The sequence below is a fragment of the Sarcophilus harrisii genome, chromosome 1 (assembly GCF_902635505.1).
Source record: "Sarcophilus harrisii chromosome 1, mSarHar1.11, whole genome shotgun sequence".
Classification (NCBI taxonomy): domain Eukaryota; kingdom Metazoa; phylum Chordata; class Mammalia; order Dasyuromorphia; family Dasyuridae; genus Sarcophilus; species Sarcophilus harrisii.
In genome coordinates this window covers 460998863-461021455 of record NC_045426.1, presented here as the reverse complement: position 1 = coordinate 461021455, position 22593 = coordinate 460998863, and the positions used below count along the sequence as shown (strand labels likewise).

The 22593-nt window shown below is 33.3% G+C and overlaps 1 protein-coding gene across 1 annotated transcript in view; it reads left to right on the top strand.

The window, feature by feature from the left end:
• Window positions 1-22593, top strand: part of RAB2A (RAB2A, member RAS oncogene family) — an 83489-nt gene that overhangs the window by 34843 nt on the left and 26053 nt on the right. Inside the window, exons 3-5 of the mRNA XM_031946370.1 lie at window positions 2093-2160; window positions 14143-14225; window positions 15044-15136. Coding sequence (XP_031802230.1) covers window positions 2093-2160; window positions 14143-14225; window positions 15044-15136 — 244 coding nt within the window. The remainder of the gene's footprint in view (window positions 1-2092; window positions 2161-14142; window positions 14226-15043; window positions 15137-22593) is intronic.

The window sequence follows — 22593 nt, the reverse complement described above, 5'->3', positions numbered from 1 at the left end:
CTATTCTTCTCCCTCTCTCTCTCATTGTCATTGTTACTTATTTTCATTCTTTCCCTATCTGTTGGCTTTTGCTATAACCTAGAAAAATCCATCCTTTAAAAACTCACTTGATCCATCTATCATCCCCATCTGTTTTTTGTGGCTAAACTCCTTAAGAAGGCCTTCTACAAAAATGCATGCACTTCCTTTTGACTTTTTTACTCCTACAATTCCAGTGTTTCATCTTACCAGTCCGTTGAAATTATTCTCTCCCAAAATACCAATACTTGATTGCCAAACTTAATGGCTTTTTCTCAGTCCTCAGCCTTCTTTTCTTCAGCCTTTGCTATTCTTGATATGCATTTCTCTCTAGGTTTTCATGACACCCGAATTGAGTTTCCTACTAATCTAATCATTCCTCAGTCTCCCCTGCTGAGTCTTCAACCAGGTTACATCTATTGATCATAAGTATCAGTTACATAAAGCTTATAAAATACCTCCTTATAACTTAACTTTTTCTTTCCCTTGTCTTTTTAGACATTATACCACCTCTACCATACCTTTCAGTTCAGTAGCATTGACCTAGTTATTCCTTGTCCAAGATTTCTGGATACATTTTCACTGTCCCCTTTTCCTAGAATGCTCTCTTTCCTCATCTTTATATCCTGGCTTCCCTGGCCTCCAGGGAAAAATTCCACCTTCTACTGAGCCTTTCCCAATCTTTTCTCTGTTGATTATTTTTTATTTATCCTGTCCATAACTTTGGTGCACATTGTTGTTTGCATGTTGTTTCCTCCATTTGATTTTGAGCTCTTCAAAGGGGAGGGACTGTCCTTTGCTTTTATATCTTCAGTACTTGCTCAATCCTCCTTTCTAACTTCTTCAGGGTACCACCACTCTTTGTTGTTTCAATTGTATCCAACTCTTGGTGGCCTGCTTTGAGGTTTTCTTGTTAAAGGTACTGGACTGATTTCTCATTTCCTTTTCTAGGTTATTTTGCAGGTGAAGAAACTGAGTTAACTGACTTGTCTAGGGTCACATAGCTAGTAACAGTCTGGCCTCAGACTTAGGTTCTCTTGACTCCAGGTATTTGTACTCTATCCACTGTGACATCTTGCTGTCCATTGTCTCAATCGCTCAGTCTCAAAGTCTGAGTAATGCTAAACACTTGTCTTTTTTTTTTTTTTCTGCCCCCACTATGAAATCATTTTTAAGTCCTGTCATTTCTTTCTCTATTATCTCTTTATTATATCTCTTCCTAGACACTGCCACTACAATGGTTTTCATTTCTTCATACTTTAACTATTCCACAAGCCTTCTGGCTTGTCTACATAGATTGTTTTTCTCTTCCTCCAGACCATCTTCCATCAGCTGACAGTGGTGCTTTTCCTAATGTATAGGTACAACCGTGTTACTCCTATTTATTCAACTCTAGGAGATCCTTGTCACCTCCAGGATCAAATATAAAATAATCACTTCAGTGTTCTGAATGCTTTGAAATCTGTTCACTCCCTTCCTACATCTAATTGGTCTTTTAGTCTTATACCACCATCTCTTCCACCCCAATTGCTCCCAAACACAAAATATGTTTCAGCTTCTTTCTTAACTCTTACTCAGGAAAAACCATCTCTAGGCTCTGAGCATTTTCACTGGCTATTCCACATCTGGAATACTGTTATTTCCACCTCCTTGTTTCTCTCAAGTCTACTTTCCTGATCCTCTTTAATTCTAGTTCCTTCTTTTATGTTGATGATTTCCAGTTTATCCTGTATGTAGTATTGTGTGTGGGTTTTGTTTTTTTTTTTTTTTTTTTTGTATATTGTCTTCTCATTGTGAAGTTCTTAAAAGGAAGGGACTGTCTTTACTGTCTTTTACCATTCTTTATATTCCCAGCTTTTAGTATAGGACCTAGATCATAGTGTTTAATAAATATTTGACTGACTTGATTTTATAAATGTCAGCACTTCTGCCTAATATTCTTTGATTACATAATCTGTGTACCACGTAGCATAACATTGCTTGAATACATAAATTTATATTTAAAAATTTTGTAATGTCACATACTTTCCTACCACTTTGTGAATGAAATATATTTTTTTTTAATTCTATTCAGGTGTAGAATTTGGTGCTCGAATGATAACTATTGATGGAAAACAGATAAAGCTTCAGATATGGGATACAGTAAGTATAGCAAAAGTACATTACATCTACCTCATGTTTAAAAAGTATGCATTGATTCTGCTTTTTGTCATAGTTTGCCAGCTGATTGTACTCCACTTGTGGCTCAGCATTAAAATTAGAACCAGAAAAAGCTTTGTTTTTCCTCTGTTCTCTGCTTGAAATATTTTGAGCTGCTATCAGTGAGTACATTGAATTATCAGGGATATTTATGCTTATCTATACTGTACAAGGGATCCTGTGTCTTTGAAAATCTACCACTTATAATATTGAGTAGGGGCTCCGCACTTGTTATTTGTACTTGAAGAAAGAGTATTCCCACGGCAATGTAATCATGGATTCTAGAAATATTCAACAAGTGATGTTATCAGTAGGTGTGGTTTTGTGTGTATACTTATGTGCTTCAAAAAATCTGTGATTTTTTTTTTTCTTGTGGGTACCTCCTCTATTAATATAATTCCCAAAACACCTCCCCATGACACAGAAAATGGTCTTTTTGAGTGTGCTATGGCCAGCCTTCTGATGATCAGCCCATATTACCAACTACATGTTGGACGTTTCCAACAGAACATCTCCAATTCTAATTGTTCAAAACGGAATTCGTTATCTTTTCTCCAAAACCCACTCTTCTTCCTTTCCTATTTCTTTATAAAGTACCCACTATCATTTTAGTTTTTCAGGTTCACAACTTTTGAGTTATCTTACCTCTCTGTTTTCCCATAATCTTCAAATCTTTTTGATTGTACCTCCACATCTCCTTTCTGTCCTTTTCTTTCCATTTCCATAACATCCTAGTCCATGCCTTCACAACCTTTTCCATAGACTATTGCAATGACATTGCCTTAGATCGCTTCTCTTTTCAATTCCTCCATATAGTTGCCAGTGATAGTCCTAAAACACAAGTCTGATCACATCATTTCCAGGATCCAAACACAAACTTCTTTGACATTTAAAACCTTTTACAATCCTGCTTTAGTCTGTCTGTGTAGGCCTATTATATATTACTCACCTTTGTGCTTTCTTCAATCCACTGACCTGTTTTCAGCTTCTCACATAGTACATTCTATCTTCTATCACTGTGTGTCAGCACTGATTATTCTTCATTCCTGGAATGCAATTCCACTCTCACCTCTAAATCTTAGAATCCCTTTCCAAACTCATGTCAAGTGCCACTTCCTATGTAGGCATCTCCCCACCCCATTACCTTTTTTTTGTTTGTTTTTTTAATTTATTCATATCTGTAGCTGCTTCCTGTTAGTATGCTAGATTTTGGCTCCTTGAGCTCAAGGAGCATTTCATTTTAATTCTTTGTATCTTTAGTGCTTAGCAGAATGCTAGATATTTTGTAGTAGATGTTTAGTAAATACTTGAAGTAAATTTGTGAAATAGCCAAGCAATATCCTCAGTGATCCCAGCTAGCGTTGACACAAACCCTATCTTTTAACATCAGTATATGTCCCATATTGTCTTGTCTGTGAATTATAAAATATTATATCAGAAGAATCTAAAACTGTAATTACATACACATAAATATATACAGAATTATAATTTATAATATATGTAATATATGAAACAATTTTTAAGAATGACATATAAGTTTATATACATATAGAGCAAAATGGATAAATATTAATTAAGTTCAAGTCTGATCATCAGATTTTTTTTTTTTAAATAACTTTTTATTGACAGAACCCATGCCAGGGTAATTTTTTGCAACATTATCCCTTGCACTCATTTCTTACTTTTATCTCTTTGGGGTATAAGCCCAGTAGAAACACTGCTGGATCAAAGGGTATGCAGTTTGATAACTTTTTGTGGTCATCAGATTTTTAAACTGAGGTATTAGTATACAAGCTTCTGGTTTGACTTTTCCTTTTTTAAATGGCTGAAATATTATATTAGAAACAAGCGGACTCCAAAAGTCAGATAACATAGAAATTTTATTGAAAGTCCAGAGGAATTGGACTTTCCCAGGAAAAAGTACTATCTCTGATGGGAAAAGGGAGCAGCACTAGGTACAGAAGCTGACAAGCTGTTAGTTCATTGCAGTTCTTCTCCTTCCCCTTCCCCCTACCCCCCAAAGAATGGATTGGTTACATCATTTCTTACATGTTACTCCTAAACATATCCCCTTCCCTTGTTACATACATCCCATATTCTGTTATTGAGGTTCTAGTTCTATGCAGGGTGTGTCAGCTTACATTTATGAGGCTTATTAAGCATTTTTTAAAAGCCTTTTCCCAGTCCTTGAACCTGCTCAGTTTAAACCAGTTCCCTAACCTAGATGTCTTTGTCAAAAGTTTGAAGCCAAGCAAGTGAATCTCTTCTCCTGAAAGTTCATTGGTCAGATATCTTACATTACCTTGAGGTTTAGAACATTCTCTGGGAACTTAGCTTTTCAGTATTTCTTATTGTCTGTTCACAGTTTCTGAGGAATTGAATTTTAAATGTTCTGTGGAAACTTAACTCCACTTTATCTCTCACATATTGATTGGTCTTATTAAACTCAAAGGATTAGGTTAGTCACCTTTAAATTGCTAGTGCTTTTTCTGCATTATTAACTTTCATTCTTTGTAAAACCTTCTAGAAATTGAACATTTTGTTACATATGCTGTGGCATTTGCTATCATTTTAATTTGCCAGATAGAAACTTCAAGAAGTTGTACTTGCAAATCTGATTTGCTGCCTTTAAGTGAATGAAGTAGATAGTGGCCTTACAATTTAAAAGGTAAAGACTGGTACTTAATGCATATTTGTTTGAACATGTTCTTCCTGCTCTCTCTCAGTACAATGAAACTGCATTCCTTAAATAGAATAAATAAATTTTATTTCAAGTATACCTTATTCATTTTTCTGCCTCACAGTGAACTCTGATATTTACTTGATACCATTGGCTTTTTGTATATTATTGATGCTCTCAAAAAACTAGTTCTAATGGTACAGGAAGCAGGAAGTCACTTTACTCTGTCAACTTGCTGCATTAAGACATTTGATATTTTCCCAAATTCGAAAATGTTTGATAAATTTGCTTTAATATATAGTATGATATTTGCTAGTAATAATATTTGCTTTAATATGTGCTAAAATATTTGCTATGATATATAAGATTATAGGGGCGCAAAGGCAACGGTACTTTCTACCCATATTGTTGCAAATGTCTGTAGTATTTCCATCAGTAAGTATCTGTGGTAATTAATACAAAGTAATTTTTAGAGGAAAGAGTTCTAATAATTTGAAACAGCTCATGTAGAAAGTGGCACCCTATTTTAAAGGCAAGTAGGCATTCTCTGAGATATGAGTGAGGGATTTATGCCAGTCATGCAGGTACTCTTGTGGAAAGATTCAAGTGGAAAAAGGCATATCTTTAACCATATATAGCTGGCATCCCCGCTTGTCTTAAATGCAGAATGTAAAGGGAAGCAGTGGGAGGGGAGAGGGAGAGAGTGGGAACATGAGCAGGGTTGAAAAGGAAAAGGACCACAAAGCCAGGTCTTACAGGAATTTAAAAGGCCATGACTTTTTTGAATAGATAAAAGACTCTTACCTGAAATGTAGGCTAGCTGCATGACCCTGGAAAAGTTGATTATTCTCTCTGGGTCTGAGTTTCCTTATCTATAAAAGAAAGGGGGTTGGAGTTGATGATCTCCAGTATCTTTTCCAACAGGATTATCAATTTGTCAGCTATGTAGAAAATGGCTAAATTAAATTAAACCCAATTAAAATAAGAGGTTGTTGCAATGGATGTACTTAAGAGATGATGAGGTTCTGAAGTAAAATGGAAGTTGTATATGAATCAAAAGGAGAGGATATGGGAGAAGGTATAAAGATGGAATTGACAATACTTAAAAGGTTGTTAGCGTAGCCAAGTAGAATTAGGACTGCTCCCAATTGGAGAAATATGTATATGAATTTTAGGGGAAGATATAATGTGTTCCATTTTAGAAGTATTTAATTTTAAGGTGTCTCTAGGACATTCAGGTGAGGGATATTTTGTGATCGATAATACAGAAATGGAATTCAGAAGAAAGATTAGTTAGGTATGCTAGATGTAGATTTATAAATCATCTACATATAATCCATGGTACCTGATGGTTTTAGCAAGAGAGGGGGAAAAAAAAGAGAATAGCCTTTTGTTGGGAGACAGAGCTTATAGCTAGATAGCACAATGAATAGAGTACTGAGCCTGGAAGAATCCCTTTCCTGTGTTCAACTCTAGGCAAGTGGCTTAGACATATTTACCTGTTTCCTTCTTTGGAAAAGATGATAAACCACTCCAGTATCTTTGCTTAAAAAAAAAAAAAAAAAAATGAGGTCACAGTCAACACAAATGAACATGTATTAGGGAGAATGGTAATATATGCAAGAAGTCTGAAATATTAACACACAAGTAAGAGTAAAACTAAGAATAATATCATAAAAATAAAGAGTAGAAAATCTTATTATTTTTAGCCTTTTATTTACGTATTTAGAATGCATTTTTCAGGAAAATGGGTACATTATAACTCCAAATAAGCCTATGTATGTTGGCAAAATAATGTTCTTGAACAAAGTTGAGGATGAGGCCCTAGATTGGTGTTAGGATCAGTTATAGAGAAACATTTATCAACTAACTGCTTTTTGTTTTATATGGCCTCTCCTTATAATAGATTGGCAAAGATAACCTTAATTTATTTTTAAAATTAGCTAAATATTCCTACTTGGTTTATCAGTCATAAAGAATCTTTTTTTCTGTGGCCACTTGCCTTTTCATCTTATCAGACCCTGTGCTTTTCACTTTGGATTTCCTTTGCTTGTCTCTCCCCCCCCCCCCCCCCCCCCCCCACCCCCCCCCCCCCCATAGCTAAAGAGCATATGCTACAAATGAAAGGGCATTCTTTCTCATTCATTCTCTCTCTTTCAAGGCTTAACAATTATTTTCAGAGATGGAGACAGGTATAATTTGGGTTTTTAATTTCAAAATGCTATATAAAACCAAACTTCACAGCAGACTAAGGGTTTAATTGTTGGAGCATTCTAGATCATCCTGTACTGAAAGGATAGCAGCAATCCCTGCTTGTTATCCCCTTGCTCATCACTCTTTCTAGTCCTTGGTCAGTTTCTTTCTTACCATTATCTTTCTGCCTTTCCTGAACTTGGTTTTTTTCTTACCTTGAAAGAACAGGGATTGAAATTGAATGGTTAGTGGATATAGTACTGAACTGAATAAGGAATCTGGGGTGTGAATTCATATCAGCCACATCCTAGTCTTCCCTTAGCCTATTTTTTCATCCTTAAAATGAAATACCTGGCTTACAAGGCTATTCTAAAAATCAAGTGGAGTGTGTGTGTGTATGTTTCAAGTGAAGTGTAGTGCATGCCTGTACTCTCAGTATTTCTAGTACAAACATTAGCTCTATTTGTATCTCTGAACCTCTATTGTTGTCTGGATTAGAATCTACTGTAAGTAGAATCACTGATTCACTTATGCATGAGTACAGATAACAGGATAAGTACCAATGGAGTTTGGTTTTGTTTTTATTTTTCCAAAGGAGGGAATTTCTTTTCTCTTTTGGAAAACATTACTTAGCTACCTTCCTTGGTTTAGAAGTCCCTTTCTGTCCTTGCAGAACTGTTCACCCATCTCTAGCCATCTCTGAGAACTTGTATTGCTTTAGTCTTTTCAATTCCAGATTAGGTCTTTGATACTCAATTTGTGCATCACCCAACTGACTGACTTTCATTTATATTAATTAGAACTCGGAATCAGGCATTTGATTCAGTCATGAATTGGAAGATGTCTTCATTTAGTAGATTAGAGGTTAATGTTGGAATCAAGAAGATTTGAAATCAAGATTTGGAATCCAGAAGAGTTTGAATTCTGCCAGATTTATCAACTCTGTGTGGTCTTTGAAAGTCACTTAATCTGTTTTAGCCTCAGTTTCCTTATCTTCAAAACAGGCATAATAAAGGCACTTAAAACTTACTAGGTTGTTTTAAGGACCAAATGAAATATATGAGCACTGTACAAACCTTTATAAATGTTAACTATTATAATTACATCTATTGAAAGGTGTTTATATGTGTGGATAGTGATGAGTTAAAAGAAAAACTTAACTATATTCAATTCTTACCATTTTAAACAGTTATTGTACTTGAAATCATATTAGTTGTTTATGGAACATGTGGGACTACCTTTAGGACCCAAACTCAAATTTTCATTGTGAAAATGAACATTTATAAAGCAAAAGTTCTTCAGAATGAAGATCAGTATATTAACAGAGGAGTAGCTCTCTATAAAGACTTAAATGTAATGTAAATGTAATGTAATGTAAATGACTTTAAATGTAAAGAGATATATGTAATCAAAATGTTCTATTTTGTCTTTTGTGATCACCTCCAACTATTTTCCTCAATTTTATGTCGTGATCTACATTATTTTGTTTCTGTGAATATGATATGGAATATTGCTGTAGACCCAAGATTTGTTTTCCAGTTTTCCCAGGTTCTGTCAAAAACCCAAAGGCTGGTATGCTTGGGTTTATCTAACATGTTAATATGTTCAATTGCTTCTAGATCTTTCTTACTTCTTTTTTAAACAAGTACCAGTAGTTTTGAATGCTACTGCTTTGTAGTATAATTTGAACCTGTCAAGTATCCAAAATTCCTTTTTTTTTCTTTTTTGCCTTTTGTTCTTTCAGATGAATTATTTTTTGTCTAGTTCTGTATAGCAGATATTATTTTGTTATTGGTAAAATCTGACCATGAGTATTTTCTATATCTAGTTATTTTAATCTTTCTTGATTCTTTAGAATTTTTTAGTTATATTTTCATAGATACAGAGTCCTTTAGTAGTTTTCATTCTGTAAGGGAATAAATATGACAGAAAACAGGAAAGAAGGTGAAACTGGCAATAAAATAAGAGCTAGAATTATCTATTTTCAAAGGGAGTTAAGATTCACCTTTTTTATGTTCCTTATTACCCTCTAACAACAATTTAGCAAGCATTTATTAAACACATGTGCCAGACATTCTGCTAAATGCTGGCATGCTACACGTATGTGTGTGTGTGTGTTATTCACATATCTCCCCATTAGAATGAAAGGTTTTTGTGGGTATAAAAGGTGTGGGGTTTTTTGGGTTTTGTTTTTTTTTTTTACTTTTTTTTCTGATTCCCTATATTTGACAAAGTACCTGACAGAGTAAATGTTTAATAAATTCTTGTTGGCTGAGTGACTATAAATTTTCAACCTCTCTGCCAGAAGAAATAGGAAAAGTAATTCTATTCCACTCATAACTATAATGATCAGTTAAAATATCGAAGTGTATCCCAGTAAAGTTTCATTTGTATTTTATTATTTCTTAACACTATCTTAAAGGACCATGCCATTTATTTTAATTTTGTTACCTGCCCTTGCTTCAATCATCTGTATCCATGTTAAAATTTTAATTTAGTTATGAAGTTCTTGTATAGTCACAATTTCTCTTCATTGGAAGTGTTTATGTACTTTATGTACTTGCAATCATATGCAAAATTATTATGTAATTTAGGTGAGGAGCTCAACTGGAGTGATCCACAAAGATTTTTGTAGAATGTCACACCTAAGAGGGGGAGAGAGCATTTCTAGCATAGAGACAGCCTATATAATGACAAAATAGTTGTATGGAGAATAGTAAATAGTTGAGGTCTAAAAAAAACCCAAAGTAAATACTGGGATAGATGCCGTATTTTTTACTTTTTTGACTTTGGAGCTCTTGTTTTGATGGGTTTTAAAATAAAAACAAAGTCATTAAAGTAAGAACAAAGTACAAGTACTTTTGAAATAATGTTTTGAAAGCAAATTCTGAGGCTTAGTTACAATATTGTATTGAAAATGGAAATATCTAAGTTAGCCACAGTATTGGTATTTTTACCCTTAGTCTTATGCGTACATACCAATACAAACAATACTTCTTACACACATCAGTAGACGTCAGAGAATCCCAATATACTTTTCAAATTTGTACCATAGATAAGTTGCATAAGTACTTCTCTGTTTCTCAGTTCCTGTAGAAGTCACTGTTTAATACAGAAGAGTTTGTATGTTGATTGTACATCATCATACAAATCATCTTTAATTTAGGGAAGGATTGAATTGAAAACAATAACAATTCTTTATGCTATCTTTGCATTATCTTGATCACCCTCCCTAATCTTTCTTTACACCAAACATCCCACTAATCTTGTAAATTCCCAGGTTTCTTACCAACATCTAAGAACAGTGAAGTAAAGTACATCATTGCATTTGCTATTTTACTATGTGGAGACTGGGCTTCAACATTTTTTGTGAATAGCGCCTTTAAGTGGGATTTATAACAAGGCATAAGGTATTCTTTTTCACAGAACTCCATTTAAAAAATATTTTGGCGATTTCATTAAGTTTACTGTAGTGGTTTTACTGATCTTGTTTTTAAACATCTTGGCAGGGCTCTGAAATCAATTGTTATTTTAAAATAAATTTTATTGATAGCTTTTATTTTTATATCACCAAAATTTTCCTCAGTATCCCTTCACCTGTCCTCTCTAGAAAGCCGTCTTATACAACAAATGTTGTTTTTAAAGAAATATTGAAAAGGAAGAGAACTCTGCAGTGTACCAATATTTGGTAAATATTAAGTTCCCACTAACAGGCACTGTGTTAAGCACTAAGGGATTAAGGGTGAAGAATGACCTCAAAGAACTCACAGTCTAATGAGTATAAGATACAAAAGGCTAAAAAGGGAGTGAGAAGGAAAAATACAATGAGGGCATGAAAGAGAAGTCAGAACTACAGTCAGATGAGAAATGATGATATTTGGAGTTCATAACTATACCCTTCTGTCAAGAAGGGCAAAGGGTACTGAAGTAGAATCACAGTGATGATGAAATTTTCTCATCATGAAGGGGCTTTCTGGGATATGGTAGACAAATCTAAAAATAGTGCAGCCAGATAAGAGAAATCAAGACGTCCGAACTGAATTAAATGGTACCTCCTTAAATGGTACCATTCCACTTTTGCAAAAAAGTGAGTAGGGTTTTCTTTTCTCCTTTGAAATAATACCTGTTATTTACATTTGATTCTTTTGAGGTTCCTTCCATTTACATTGTTGTAACCATTATGTATATGACTTCACTTTATCAACTCGTGTAAATCTTTTTGTCTGTCTCTATATTAATCATATTCATTGTTACAGCACAGTAATATTCTGTTGTATCAACTTATTTAGCCATTAGTTTTCTATCGGTCTACCCTTGATTTTCTGATTTAGTAAAACTTTTATTGTTACTTACTGAAGACTACGTGCATAATGTCGTTTTCATTTTCCCAGGATATGTGATTGTAAAAAGCAAGCTGCCATAACTTTTCCTTGTTTTTATTCTTTTAGAAGGATATATCTAACAGAAACATATTTGGAATAATAGTAGGTTGTTTTTGTTTGTTTTTGAAATAAAATCTTTCCAGTATGATAGTATTGGTTTTTAAGCCTAAACTGTCAGTCTTAGAATTCATATGAAACTAGTTAATTCAATGTAACTCTTGGTTTAGTTGATATTTTTCTCATTCAGTCTTATCAAGACCACAAGTTGTAATTAGGGCGAAATAAACAGAACTGGGTTCCCCTCTAGTTGAGGTGAAAGTGACTGGAATTTTCTCTTCCTTAATTTACATTTAGCTTCAAGGTAGTGGTGGAAAATCCCACTGGTGGATCCCATTTTGTACCATAAATGTCCTGCCCTTCTTCCATTGTCATGCCACTTAAATTTCACCCCATATACTTGCCCAGTACAACTCTGCCATATGATATTCTGTGGATGAATCCTCTCCAGGAAAATCTGGTGCCATGAAGGTCATTCCCCTCTTGGGGTCCCACTTCGCAGCCTTACTATTGTTTGCTGCCTGCTACCTCCTCTAGGGGATTGTTAGGATTCTGCTCCTCCTTATTTCTTCCAGTGGGGTTTTCTAGTGCAACTGTTGTTGTTTGTCTTCAGTTTTCAAAAAAAAAGATTAATGATGTCATGAGGGTGGTGTCTTGACTTGTGAATTGAATTTCTAGTGCATCTGCACCAGATGGCTCTTATTCTATTGGTACCAGTTTTCACATCTCTCACTATAACTCGGCCTAACAACTTGTCCCTGATTGCCAACTCTCTTCACTTCCTTCTGGAAATTCCCCATTTCTATTTGTGAGATTCTGCAATTTCTTCCCTAGTACTCCTCTCAACCTTTTCCTTCCAAGATTGCTTGGCACAGCCAAGGTAAACTGTCCTCTTCACCAACATCTGTAACTCTCCCCAATTTTGACCTGGGTAGAATTCCTATCCAGGAACTTGATTAACTTCAAGTCCGTCTTCTCCAGGGCCCAATGCTTGGTTTGAACCATCAGGGTGAGGACCTGCTTCTGGGTCCCAACAACACAGCCTTGCCTCATGATCGTCATTGGTCACTTAACCATAATGGACAAAGCCTCCCAGAAGGATGCTGCTCTTGTCAGACTTAGTCTGTGGAGGAGTTGTTTTTCATCACTTTGCCATCCTTGATCTGGTAGCCCTGGCCAATCTTGTAGATCTTCTTGTTCTCATATTATAGTTTAGTCAACTTCAGCAAATATTATTTGCTGTCTTGAACTGTTGTAAAATTTTACAGAGATGAGTCTTTAAAGAGAAAGAGTTAGAGTGAGAGAACTTATATTATTTTGGGAAAATCATTCAACTTTGAAGCTTCCTGTCCTCATTGGTAAAATGAGGCTTCCTCCTTAAGATTTTTCCCTGCATTGTGGTCCTATGTTAGATCATAGTCTTTGATCTGTTACACTTATTAAGATGAATAATGTTGACTTTAAACCAGATTTGAAGGTACAATTGCTGAACCCCTAATAAAATTGTTGCCTAAGTATCCATTTATTTAGCAAGTAATTATTCAATACTTACTATTTACCCAACATCCCTGTTTGAGAGCCTTCTTTAGGCTCTTAGTCCATATTTATTGCTGACACTGTTAAATTCACTTCATTTACAGTGGATTAAATAATTTGTAAATAAAATTTTATTAATTTGATAAAATTGAGAAATTAATTAAAAGAATTAACTTTAAAAAATTATATTTGGATATCATTATGTTTAAAATCAGTAGACACATCTTTAACCATAATTTTAATAGAATGCTAGTACTCCCTTTTCTCCCCCTCCCAAAAGGGGAGAAGTTTTGCTAATTACACATTATCTTTGGTGTATCACAAATGGAAGTAAAGGTGGCTTTTACCTTCTTCTGCCTGTCTGCAATTGCTATATATCAAATATAGAAGAAACTGATTAAGTGAAGAATCAAATAACATAAGATTTAAGTTCAAAACCATTTTCTGTGTTTCATAATAAAATGATTACTGAAAGAATTTAGTCTGAAGACTGTTGAAAACTGGCTGCAGTTTATGATATAACGGATAAAATCTGCATCCTTGGCCTTCCAACAACCTTTACACCAGCAGATGGTGGGCGTAAAGATGTCATTCATCATTTATTTACAATGGGCTTTATTTATTCTAGTGTCAACAGCTGCCCCAGGGAGCGGGTTATTGAATTCAAATGTGAAGCTCTGGCTTATTTGCTTCCTTTCAAATTTGTCTTCAGAGCTTAGTTGCTAGGAGGCCATTCTGTGCTCTAATAATGATTCATGTATTGTGAAACCATTCAGTAAATTGGGTTGTCAGGGATTGCCAAAAAAGGGTTAGAGGTCTTGTTCGTGTGTGTGTGTGTGTGTGTGTGTGTGTGTGTGTGTGTGTGTGTGTGTGTGTTTAATGGCTTATGTTATAGTTATGTTACGTAGTTTCTGTTTAAAACATTGGGGAAGTTGTCATTTCTTTTCTTTGATTCACTCTTTCTTTACCTTGCCATCCCAGATTCCATGAGAATAATATGCTTATTGATTCTTCTTTTATGAAGTTGTAGCAAACAATTTATTAAATGAAAGCTCTCAACTTTTTGTTTCTTCACAGGCAGGACAGGAGTCCTTCCGTTCCATTACAAGGTCATATTACAGAGGTGCAGCAGGGGCTTTACTAGTGTATGATATTACAAGGTGAGAACAATTGAAATATTTTGTTTCTAATATCAATAGAAATAAGTATTTTTATTTAATAAATGTAGATGTTGTTTGTGACTAAATATAATTAACTCAGAAGTAGTGAATTATAGAGCTAGTCTTGGAGTCAGGAAAAATTCAGTTCTTCAGCTGACACATAAGATGTGAGACCCTAGGCAAGTCATTTTAACCTCAGTGTTACGTACAATTCTAGAAAGCTATGAGTAGTGTATGAATCATTGGATTTATATCAGTAGATCAATTCTGTATCACAGAGTTCACAACACCAGTGAAATCACCATACCACTAGATCTATTCCAAAAATAGCAATCAATAAAGGACAGTTCTTTTTTTTTTAATTGCTACATTCCTAAAAATTATATGTATATGTGTGTAAATGTACAATTGCTATTTTATATGTATTTATGAAATATCCATAGTTATGCATGTACTACATAAACTTGTGCATACATATACAATGTAATTGGTTCTGTGGAGTAATGCAAAAATGACACCCTAGTTCATCACCCTAATCATTATAGATATTATAATCAGGAATTTTTAAAGTTGGACACACCTATTTTATAAATTGAAATTTAATAAATGGAATTCTATAAATAAGTCATTGAAATTTGTGCCATATACGATAACTCCATAAACAAATGGTCATCAACATAAAATGGCACCTTATTAGTTGGAAATTATTTAATATAAAACTGTTTTGAATAGTATTTTGTCAGAAAAACATTAAATTAATATTAAGTATTTTAATTTTTAATAATATTAAATATTTTAATTTTCATTTTTGCATTCAGGAGAGATACATTCAACCACTTGACAACTTGGTTAGAAGATGCTCGCCAGCATTCCAATTCCAACATGGTCATTATGCTAATTGGGAATAAAAGGTAAAAAGACATTAAGAGATATAATTTTGCCATTAGGAGTAATCTGTTTATAAAACTTTTTGGATGACTGTTAGATTTTATTTGAATGTTTAATGTTTAGTGATACCCAGATTCTGAAAATGACAGAATATTTCCATTATGTTAAACTTTTTATCTTTTAAAAGTACAAATATGGAACTATTCTTTTAAAGTTTTACTTTGTATGGGATAATATAAAAAAAATTAATCATTTCTTTTCTTGAATCTCAATTATTGCAAAGTATATCATAAATCATTGAAGTATCTTTCAACTTTTTGAAGCTTTAGCATCTTTTTCAGCTTTTTTACTTCCAAAACCTATTAATTACCTCATTTTTAATTAGTACTCTTACCTGAAAAAAGTGATACACCAATTCATATGTTTATAATTTTAACAGTATATTAGAGAAGGGATAGTTTCCTGTGTATGATATTCATGTTAGACACAAAACTATTGATTGTTTTTCCAAATTTTTAAGGCAGTAAAACATTACCTTAATGATAAAAGTAAAGTTAGCACTCGTTAAGATGTCTGATACATAATGTCTTCTTCAGTGAGATAGATGCACAATAATTGGGACATCATGAGCCTCTAATTTCATTGACTTTCCAATTTATTAAAACAAAACAAACAGTCTTATGATTATTATTTTTTTAAAATATTAATTCATTCTGTACTATTCTAAATACTGTACTACTTCTGTTAAGGTATCAAAAGTGATACTTTTATGCTAACCTATAGAAACTTAGCAAAAACCATTTAACTTTTTTTTTTTTTTTTTAATACCTTTTTCAAAGAACACTCTACACTATCCAGATGGTGATAGTAATGAATTTCAGTTGTTATCAATCTGTCTTGGATTTGCTCCATTGACAAAGAAATAATGATAGGTATCTGATTACAAGTCCCCAAGTTGCAGTTTTCTCCCCAATTAGATCACAATGGCCCTAAAGTGGAATACATTTTAAACCCAAATTAATATTGTATGATTTTTAAATGCTACTTAGGTAATATAGCTTAGCTGCATTTGTGATTGGCTCCCTTTTAATTCCTTAATTTTAGTCATTTCTAAAGTGAACATTGTGGGGTATACGTTAGTTTTGCCTTAAGATTTTTAAAGGAATATCTGGCAAAATAATAATCTTTTGTGGATTTCAGGTGGCATATATCAGTAAATATATATTCATACTTGGAACAAAATTTTAGGAGATAAGTCTTGATATCATTACCTCTGGGTAGTTATGTTTCTCTCCTTATTGCCCGAGTTACATTTGACATTTGTCTTCTTCCCCAAGGTAAGAGAAAGCTGGATTTCTTCTACAGATTTATGGTTACTGTTAAGGAAGTCATTAAACTTACATTTTTGCAAAATGTAGTTTTGAAATCTGTAAATTGGCTTATATTAACCATAAACCTAAAATATATTCTCTCTAAAAGGTAATATAGTTTAATAACAATTTTTAAAGTGAACAGTTAAATTAACTTTAACTTTTATTCCATGAAAATTGAAATATGTTTAACAATCTACAAATGAAGTGGATGTGGACAGTGTGACTTGAATAGATAAATGCATAATAAATGTTTAATATTGTATTATTTTGTTTTGTTGGGAAATTCTTGTGCTATTATTTGCTTTAAAAAATATTAGGCTTTCTAAAAAGAATAAAGAAGGCTTTGTTAAAATAAAATAAGAATTCATTACCAGTAAAGCCCAGTAATTTATATCCATTGTACTTTTCCACTATATTCCATTACAAAATATCTCTCTTCTTCCTTTGGAACATTATTCATTATTACCATTGACAAGATTTGCCTCTTTTCCTTTATTTTCAGCCTTTTTTTTCAACCATTAAGAAAATGATTTTATTTAGCAAGAGTTAATTTTCTTTTTATAATTAATAGAATAAATTACATACAACTTTTAAGAAAAGTTTATTTAGAAATTTTAATTTAGAAAAAAATTAAGAAAAGGTTTTATTTAGCAAGAGTTAATTTTCTTTTTAAAGGTTAATTATTTTATTCCTTATTTATTCCTTTATTTCTTTAACTCATACATTCTTCAGGAAGTAGAAAATCATGAAACAAAGTTTAAAAAATGTTTAAAACTATGGGCCGCACATGTGTGTGTGTGTGTGTGTGTGTGTGTGTGTGTGATGTTATTATATAACAAAAAACTAGCCTGAAATATAAAATGGTCTTAATTTCATGTAGACTATTTTAAGTTTCTTATTTTTTTTTTAAATTTTTGTAGCCCCTCCCCTCTTCATACAAGAACTATCAAATTTAGTTGGAAACTGTATATAAGGATCCTTGAAGGTCATATAATGATTTAGAAAACTATATATTATGTTACATTTTAGTACATTTTTTATTTATTTTATTAAATATTTCTCAATTACATTTTAATCTGATTCCTGTGACACTCAGGAGTGTTTTGTAACAGCATGTTTAACCCCTCTGCTCTCTACTGCAAAATTGATATTCCTAAAGTACTCTCTTGCCCAAGAAATTTTTTGCCTTTAAGATAAAGTATAAATTTTTGTTTCACATTTAAAACCCTTATTTATCTTAATCCAATCTACCTTTGCTCCTTTAAAAAAACAAAAACAAAAGCAGCAGTTATTTCCAAAGATGACTTTCTCCCCCCCCCACCTCCCATCACTCTTCAGATTGAAGATTCTCATGACAAAAAAGGGGGGCAGGGATCAAAAACTAAAATACAGTAAAATACAGTGCTTGGCACTGTATTGCCTCTCTGCATGAGGAGAGAACTCAAGGCAATTAGGGTTAAGTGACTTGCCCAGGGTCACACAGCTAGGAAGTATTGACTGTCTGAGATCTAGATTTGAATGCAGTCTTCCTCATTTCAGGCCTGGTACTCTATGTACTACATCACCTCGCCACCCCAACTATCCCATTTCCCAAAGCCCAGAATGCCTACCTTTACCAATTCTTACTCTGTTCATTTTCTTTCCTGCTCCATATCATTTTGTACTAATTCTATACATATTTTGATTAACTTTATGTATTTGTTGCTTCAGTCCAGTAGAGCATAAGCTCCTTGAGCAGGAACTGCATTGTATTGTTTTTGTGTATGATGTTCAATATCTTGATATTAATGAATCCAGAAGGAATTGGGAATATAAATAAGGAAGAGAGACTATAGAGAACAAACCATAAGGGATATTAATAGATCTTAAATCGATTCTGTAACCAGTCTTAATTCAGACAGATTCTTCACTAAATGATTAGCAATCAAATGCCTCCCCCAATTTTTCCCCTCCTTCCCCCAATTTTTCCCCTCCTTCCCCCAGCAGCTCATAAAACCATCATTTCATATGGGTGATTTTTATATGAATGATCACAGTGATTAAAATCATTGACCCTCTAAGATTAAGTATGGAACTGATTTATGTTGTCTCCATAAGTTTTTAATAAGTAGTACTTCAATTAATGGCTCTCAACCTAGATTTTTCAAAAGTAAACTATAACTCTTTTTAAGAATTCTAATTTTTATATTTAGAATGATGTATTAATACATTCTTGCAGAGTGGTTATATTTCCCATTATACACTGACCATCACTGAAACCCCTGTTAAATCAGTTAGAATTATTTAAACAATTAAATTAATTCCTCTTAATCATAGTTGTGCAATTTGTAGAAGAATATTTCTTCAGGTGCAAACAAGTGGGCAAGTTCTCACTTCCCCAACCACTGGGAAAGATTTCTTTTGCTTTCTGACTAAGGGGAATAAAATATGCGCCAAGAATTAGGCACCCATCTGGTCTCTCTTGTATTTTATAACAAAAACTATTAAGAGACTTTATTTGCTTTTGAGAAGTAAGGTGATAAAAGACCTGTCTAGATTCCTAGGAATAGGATTCTTCAAGAAGGGGAAAATTGCACATTCATCTCGATATTTTTTAATATTTAAGATGAAAATTCCTTTCAAAAGCTTTCATTGCCCTACATAAGGATATAACCAAAACATTTAACAGGATTCTTCAAGAAGGGGAAAATTGCACATTCATCTCGATATTTTTTAATATTAAAGATGAAAATTCCTTTCAAAAGCTTTCATTGCCCTACATAAGGATATAACCAAAACATTTTTATATCGTTTTCATCCTTCCTATTTATCCTCACTACATTAATGATACAATGCATACAATAATTTTAACTAAATTTAATTTTTCTCATTCTCATAGTCTTTCTTTCTTATTTATATTCCAATTCCTTCTGCATACACAAAAACAAAGTGGTTCCTGCTCTCAAGGAACTTATGTTCCTACTGGATGGAAACGACAAATACAAAAAGTAAATCATATATACATAAAATTAGTACAAAATGATGTACAGAGCAGAAGAGAAAATGAACAACAGAGTGAGAATCTTTACCAATTCTCTGTTGTTAAGACCTATTGAAGTTGAAAACATTGCTTAAAACTTATGTAAAATTAAACGTTTGTATAATTTAAGTAATTTATCAGGGATTATTACAGGAGAAAAAGCTTTATTCCTTATTTTAGAATATCTTTCTTATTTACAGTGTTTCCCATTGTTTTTGGGAATTCCCAAGTGTGTTTTGGGAAAGCTCAATAATCATTTGTTTGAGTCAGTTCTTAAAATTTGGCATCATCACTCATACATTTTGAAAAGATTGTAAATCCTGTGATGGAGGTAGACAGGAATTGGTCTGAAGACGTTTAGGCTTAATGCTATAAGGTAAATATATACATATATATTTATATACATATATATATATATATACACACACATACACATACCTACATAGCAACCAGCAATACTAAAAGATAAATATGTAATAGACTCATGGCGAAAAATTCTTAGGTGAAGATCAGTTGGTGGTTACAAACATTTTAATGAGTGAGGTTTTTCTGTGCTGGAAAGAATATTAGATTGGGTTGTAAGAGGGCTGAACTCTGGGCTGTCACTAACTTGCTATATGGCACTAGGTAAATCATTCTTCACATCTTATTCTTCATTTGATAAATAGACCTGAGTAATTGATTTCTCTCTAATATTCTGGAGATGGAATGTAAATAAAACTAGGCATCATTTTTATTTACTGTATTTACCTGCTGCATTACTTATTAATTTTTTTTCTGTCTCATGACTCATGATGCTAATTCACATTACAGCCGAATTTTCTTTCTAATTGATCCTCTACTGCTTTAGATAATCATTCTTGAATGACCTTTTCTGCATTTTCTTTCTTCCCTGTCCTTCAGTAACATTGATCTACCTGTCTGACAACTTCTAATAATAATAGCAGCTGACATTCATCTAACACTTTAAAATTATAGTTTCATTTAGATGTTATAATACTTCTTTGTTGTCTTGATATAATACATGCATGTGCATAATATAATTGAAAGATACTTCCTCCTTGCAAAGATAGTTATGCCAATCTGAACAGCACACTAAAGCAGAGATATCACCTTACCAACAGAAGTCTGTGTAGTAAAAGTTATGGTTTTTCCAGTAGCAGTGAATTGCTGTAGAAAGACTGCTGGATCAAAGGATATACACAGTTTGATAACTTTTTGAGCAGTTCCAAAACAATAAACATTTATTAAGCACCTAATTTAATCCTGACTATGTGCCGAGTCCTGAGTCCCTGCCCGCTCTGTGATTACTATCTAAAGGGGGAAACACTATATACAAAAGGAATTTGAAGAGGGAGGTGGAGTGGCTTGATAGTTTTACATCCCAAATCAAGCCTACCATTTGGTGAGAAGTGAAGAGATATTGGAAATTTTGATCCTTCTATAAAGGGAGGCTTTGGGAGGGGTTTCTTGTTCTACTGAGGATCTTAAGGAAATGTGGAATATGCAAGCTGAAAGTCTTCATGATATTTTGAGCTCATCTGGAGAGAAGCATAATATAATATTCATGGAATCTAAACTAAGCATACCAGCTTGTGGGAAAGACTTTCATTGTCACCTTTATTTTGGACATCTTTACTGGCTTATCCCATCATTTTCAGGACTTCTCACCTTAAGTCTTCCTCTATTTCACAGAGGAGTGTTGTCAGTACTACTATTCTACTAATCATAGATTCACAATGTTGCAATCTCTCCTGATTTTATCGTTCATCATCTCTAATTATTGCCTGATATACTGGGCATATCATATCTATCTCACTTTTTCTTTTGAATTACTACCATAGAAGTCTGCATCATTTCTACTCTATTATTACAATACCTTTCTTACTGATTTCTTCCTCTTCATGCATACTCCAAAGGTGGCCAAGTAATAGTTAAAATAATATTGTTAATATTGCCTAATCATATCATTTCTGTGCAGAAAAAAATCTTTATTGACTCTCCATACTGTCCCTAGGATTAAATATAGACTCCTCAGGCTATTATTTGAAGCCCTTCACAGTCTGACTTGCCTTTCAGTGTTTCTTCTCTTGTACTTATTATTCCAGACATCTGAATCAATTTGCCATTCATTCATTATTCCATCTACACCTGAGTTTTTGCACCATTTGTGCTCTTTACCTCTACCTTTTTCTATTTGCAGATAATTTTAAATTTACTTTGTTTTTTGTACCTTCCCATAGAATATAAGCTTTTTTAGAGTTAAAATTGTAACTAAAACTCTTTTAACCAATGACCAATTTTCCAATGATCACCTCTAAACTTAGAGAAGCAGTTTTACAGAAAATATAGCAATTCTGGTCTCCATAACACCTTATTATTTCTCTTTTACATCCCAACGGCTTCAGAGACTAAAAGGTTTAAATACACACACACAACACACACACACACACACACAGAGTGCTTCCATGTGTTGGAAAGATCCCTGTTTCTGCTTTTCATTGTATTTCATACTCAAGATCAGTATTTTGATTATTACAGTTGTTGTGGTATTTGTATGTTTTCAATTTGCATGCCCTTGCAAAAAAAAGCCATGTACCACTTCAGCAGTTGCTGCTGTGCCAGGTCTACTCTCCACAAAATTGCAATTAGTGCTTCAAGGCTCACTTAAACTAATGAAAGCCTGAAGCAATTTTTTTAAGCCTCAATGTGCTTTTGTGGAGGGGCTTATGGGAATGCCAACATTTGGCCTACATCCAGGATAAGATCAGCTCCTGATGTGACCAGGCAAAAAATGAATGATACACTAGAGCAGCCAATTGCATTTTTTACACAACTTGTTTAAGTTAATAGTTGATTTAGGTTAAAAAGAAAGCCCCAAATGTTATATATAGATGTAGGTGAATGGATAAGAGAAATATTCTACATTATTTTGTCCTAATGCACTCTGAAAGGATCATGAAGATATTAGTCACTTGCCTTTGAGGGTAGAATTTCATCTTGTCATTCTGAATTGGTATATTTTGACTGTGACTATAGATTCAAAGCAGGCGCTGTTAATATAGATAGATAAAGATAGAGTGAATTT